This window comes from Vigna unguiculata, chromosome 5 (genome assembly GCF_004118075.2).
Source record: "Vigna unguiculata cultivar IT97K-499-35 chromosome 5, ASM411807v1, whole genome shotgun sequence".
Lineage (NCBI taxonomy): Eukaryota > Viridiplantae > Streptophyta > Magnoliopsida > Fabales > Fabaceae > Vigna > Vigna unguiculata.
In genome coordinates, this window is record NC_040283.1 from 5965421 (window position 1) to 5970208 (window position 4788).

General features: G+C 31.2%; 1 protein-coding gene across 1 annotated transcript; it reads left to right on the top strand.

Moving 5' to 3' along the window:
* The first annotated feature begins 1310 nt into the window (after nt 1-1310).
* On the top strand, nt 1311-4032 carry LOC114184267 (disease resistance protein RGA2-like). The gene is made up of 2 exons (XM_028071558.1): nt 1311-1516; nt 2154-4032. The coding sequence occupies exon 2, from the start codon at nt 2158-2160 to the stop codon at nt 3850-3852; it is 1695 nt and encodes a 564-aa protein (XP_027927359.1). The 5' UTR covers nt 1311-1516; nt 2154-2157; the 3' UTR covers nt 3853-4032.
* Nucleotides 4033-4788: the final 756 nt, after the last annotated feature.

Here is a 4788-nt window from a genome sequence, read left to right on the forward strand (position 1 = left end):
TGTTTTTGCAGTAGTCACTATTGGCAGTCAAGGTCTTCAATTGGTAGCATAATGGTTTTTGCAATTAATAGGTTTTGGTATTCTTTGTAAATGAAGGATTTGTCCTTAACATCAACACTTTTTCATTGTCAATAATGACTTTGAGAAGTAGGATTCATCAATTTCTTTGAAAAAACTGACTTCACGAGGCGTATTTGCTGCTACTTGTAAAATAATAAGAAAGGGTAATGAAATAAGTTGGAGTAAACCATAGTTTTGTTTATGAAATTGTTAGATGAATAAATATTTCGACTACAAATTTATCGATCTATATATTTACAATTTTAAAATAAAATTTAAATAGAATTTAATGTAAGATATATATTTAAATAAACTTAATATTGTTAAAAGTATGTAAAAGAAATAACACTTTTAATAAAAATGTTATTATAACATGTATATAAAAATTAAATTTGGAGTGCATAAATTTAAAATTTTAAAAAAATTTCGGACTAAAATCAAATCACATTAACAAATATGGAGGCTGAATTGAGATTCATACAACACGTGACAACATATTAGATGGACACGTAACACATGTAGCATAAATATTTTTTTTAAAAAAATTTATAAAGAATTTATTTTTAAAAAAATCAAAAAATAAGGAGCTGACAGGTGTGGTACTTACTTAAAATGTTAGTTCCATACTAATGACAAATACCTAATTGTTACTTATTTACAAAAATATAGACCTAATTGAGAATAAAATACGAAGATCAAATTAAGATTTTGGTAAAAAAATGAAAATCAATAAAATATTTTAACTTAAATTTTAGGGCAAGAATAATAATACTACCATCAACAACGTATTAAAGATAAAAATATAGGAATGATATTCTAATCTTTTATACCATCAACAACGTATTAAAGATAAAAATATATGAATGATATTCTAATCTTTTATACAGAAACAAATAAAAAGATTTATACAATAAAAACTATAAAATACTAAAATTTTTTATTAAAAATAAAAAATATTATTTATAGACTTAAACATTTAGATAAAAATAATTATCTAATGTATATATAAATTAAACTAGAAAATTCGAGGGTCAATGGCTCCTAAGAACTCAGCTATAACACTTAACATATGATGACATCAGTTGAAATGATAACGTTGGATGCAAATAACACAATCATGGGTCTGAAATGATAACATTGAAATTCTTGTATATAATAGATTCTCTCTTTCAAGGAAATAAAGGGATCAAACTTTGATTTTGGATCACTAAAGTTGTCGAAGGTACTCAAAGAATGACGTGAAACTTTTGTGGTGCAATTCCTTCCCTATGTATCAATCATACTTTCCTTCAAAACCATTTTTAATTATTTAAGGTTATATTTCAATTGTTCAAAGCATATATATTAACTATTTGAGTTTCTTCCTAAGCATTACCTTTACTGCAATATTTGAATGTTTTTCCCAAATTTCTGTGACTAAATTGGATCCTGCTCTTCAAATTCCTCCAGGTGTTTGGTGAGATGTAACTCAAGTTCTCTTTCGTTTTCATAATATATATATAAATATAGACAGAAAGAGAGGTGTGTTTTTATGATTGATTATTTATAGCCAGATTTTTGTTTTTCAGCAGCAGCGTGTAACAGAGTGAATACATTCCTACACCTACCTTTTCTTTGTTCCCAATTATTTCAAAGCTTCAACTCTATTTTTGTCATTTTACTTAATTAAAAATAATAGTTTTATATAATGCTTCTAAATATTGTTATATCATCATTGATAATGAAACTCTGTATATTATCTATAGCCAAATCCTTTTAGAGTTCAAACTTTCTACAGTATTTCATATATCTTCGAATTAAATAATCTTGAGTGTACTATCTATGTTGATTGAGGAGAATAATGAAAATAATTAGTTAAGTTTAAATTATAATTTTAGAATGACTAAAATATCTAGACAAATTATATAGCTTATTTAGATAGAATACTAGGATAACATATGAAAGGTATTGGTTACAACTCCTATCAATAATGTTTTTATTTTAGAGATTTAAAAAATAATAATTTTGAAAGATTAATGAATCTGTATATATGATTGTATCATGAATTTGAGATAAAAACCTATTTAGCTTTGTCTGTATTTGCTTGTTTGCAGTAAAATGTCGATTCGAACAAACAAGATGAAAGCAGTAGCTGTGTTGATGAAGCAGTTGACGACAGCAAGGAGGAAATTTGATGAAAGCGGAAGAGATGAATCATTTGATGGGGAGTTGGAGAAGTTGCGGTCGGTTCTGAACAAGATAAAGGATGTGTTTATGGAAGTGAAGAAAAAAGAAGAAAAATTGCTTGACACATTAGCAGAGGTATATGACCATCTTCGCAGGTTAAACCGCAGGAAGCTGCATGAAGACATGCATAGCATTTGCGAGAGTATCAGAGATTCTGCTCTCATGTTGCTCCCAACGCTTGTTTTTGATGACTCATCCAAGGATGAAGATCACAAGGGTGGCAAAATATCTCACTCATTGGAAGAGTTGGTGCAGCCCCATCATCAGAATAATTGGACTGTGGAAGATTATTACCTGTTACACGATAGATTTAAACGTTGCCTGTGGTCTCTCCTAATTTTCCCTGTGAACGCTGTGATAAGGAAAAGAAATGCAATTAATTTGTGGATTGGAGAGGGTTTGATTGGAAATACATATAACAAAACAGCAGAGAAAGAGGGCGAGGATGTGATTGATGATCTTTTGAAATGTAATATGATTGTACGCTGTGACAATGGGAAGGGTCCCTTTGTCAATAGATTTCGAATTCTTCCAGGGGACCCTCGTGGTGTGTTGAATTTAATTAGAGATTTAGAAAATATCAAATCATCGCCATCGCCGTTACAGCTTGATATAAAAAACGTTACAGTAGGTAGATTTGATGCAAAAGATCATACTTTACGTAATATTTTTAATATTGGTGCAAGTTATCTGAATTTTAGACCGCAATGGGCCACTGAATTGAGGAATTTAGAGGTGCTTCAACTTGGGCGTTGGCAAGATTCAGCTTTGCATCACATTGAAGTTGGGAGTCAAGAATTCTTGAAAGATCTGAGATATCTGGAAGAGTTGAAGTATCTGAGTCTTCGAGGGATATCAAGAATATTCGAGCTTCCATCCTCCATTGCTGAACTTGAGAAGCTACTGATTCTTGATGTGAAAGCATGCCATAATTTGGAAAGACTACCTGATGATATTTCATCAATGAAAAGTCTGACACACCTTATTATGTCCGAGTGTTGGCTTCTAGAGGGCATGCCAAAGGGGATTGAGAATCTGAGTAATCTGGAAGTACTGAAGGGATTTCTAATAAGCACTCCTGAAAAGACTCCTTGCAGAATATCAGATCTTGTAAACTTGAGAAAATTAAGGCGACTCAGCATACGTATTGGAAGTGAGGCCGAGATCAGAGACGGGGAGTTTGAAAATTTAAAATATTTTTCAGCACTTGAGCATCTCAAAATATCTTGGAGTGTGTCTGACCCAAAGTATGGTTATATTCGTGTGATTTTGCCACCAAGTTTGATAAAGTTGCATCTTGAATGTTTTCCTGGAAATAGTTTTGTAGATTGTTTTATGCCAGGCAGTTATGATAGTGGGTTGTCGGAGCTAAATATCACCGGAGGAAAACTTGAAAGTATGAATCCAAGTATGTTATTGTGGAAAGTGAAAATACTGCGTCTCAAGTACCTTAAGCAATTGCACGTCAACATGGATGATTTGAAAGCATGCTTTCCTGGGCTCAAATATGTACAAATTAAACAAACCTCAAACGTTTCATATATTGAGCGTGAATTGAACTTCTAACATGGATCAGTTACTGATTGAATGTTGTGTATATTTATCTTGTTCTATGAATAATTGCGTTACTTACGCAAGATGTCTCTGTATATCTAAAGTGTGTCTGTAAGAGTGATTGTAAGGAAAAATTAAGTATGATATGTCTCTGGTACTAAACTTTTTTATCTCCCAATCAAGTGCTCTGAATATATAATGATGTTGTCAATTCCAACTACTACAATCCCATTTTCATTCTATTAGAATTAAGGCCAAAGGCCAAATGTCTGACTTCAGAAATTATCAATTGATTTAGCCAACACTCCACCAAAATTATTCACACCCAGAGTAAATCTTGTTGGAAAAAACTCACACACACTAGAAGAATGCAATGTAACTCATTGTGGTATTTTTTTATTGATGGAGAATGCACTATTATATAGCCAATTACAAACCAAACTAAATCTTTATCTAATCTAATCTTATCTAATACCCCATATTATTAAACTAAATCTTATATACTCCAACTAACTAAAATAACAACTAACTTAAATCTAATTAACCGAATATAAAATATCCTATCACTTTACTAAATAAAAACAACCCTATAATCGAAAATATAATTTAAATATTATCTAACAAAATTAAAGATTATCTAACAAAATTAAAGATTATCCAATAAAACTCCCCTATAATCTTAAATTTTTTTCTTCTCTCGTCCCGAACAATCTTCTATCTCCATAGCCGACTTGCTTTTCTCTTTAACTGACTTGATCTTCTCTTTGTCCAACTTGATCTTCTCTTTGACCGACTTCATCTTAACCTTGGCCGACTTACCCTTTGTTGGGTTCTTTGTGGTCTTTGTGGTCGACTTGCCATTAACCGTGTTCCTCTGAATAGGTCGAGTTCTCTTTAAGAGATCGGAAAATTTCCACGCCTTCACACCAAACTTATCATCCATTCCAA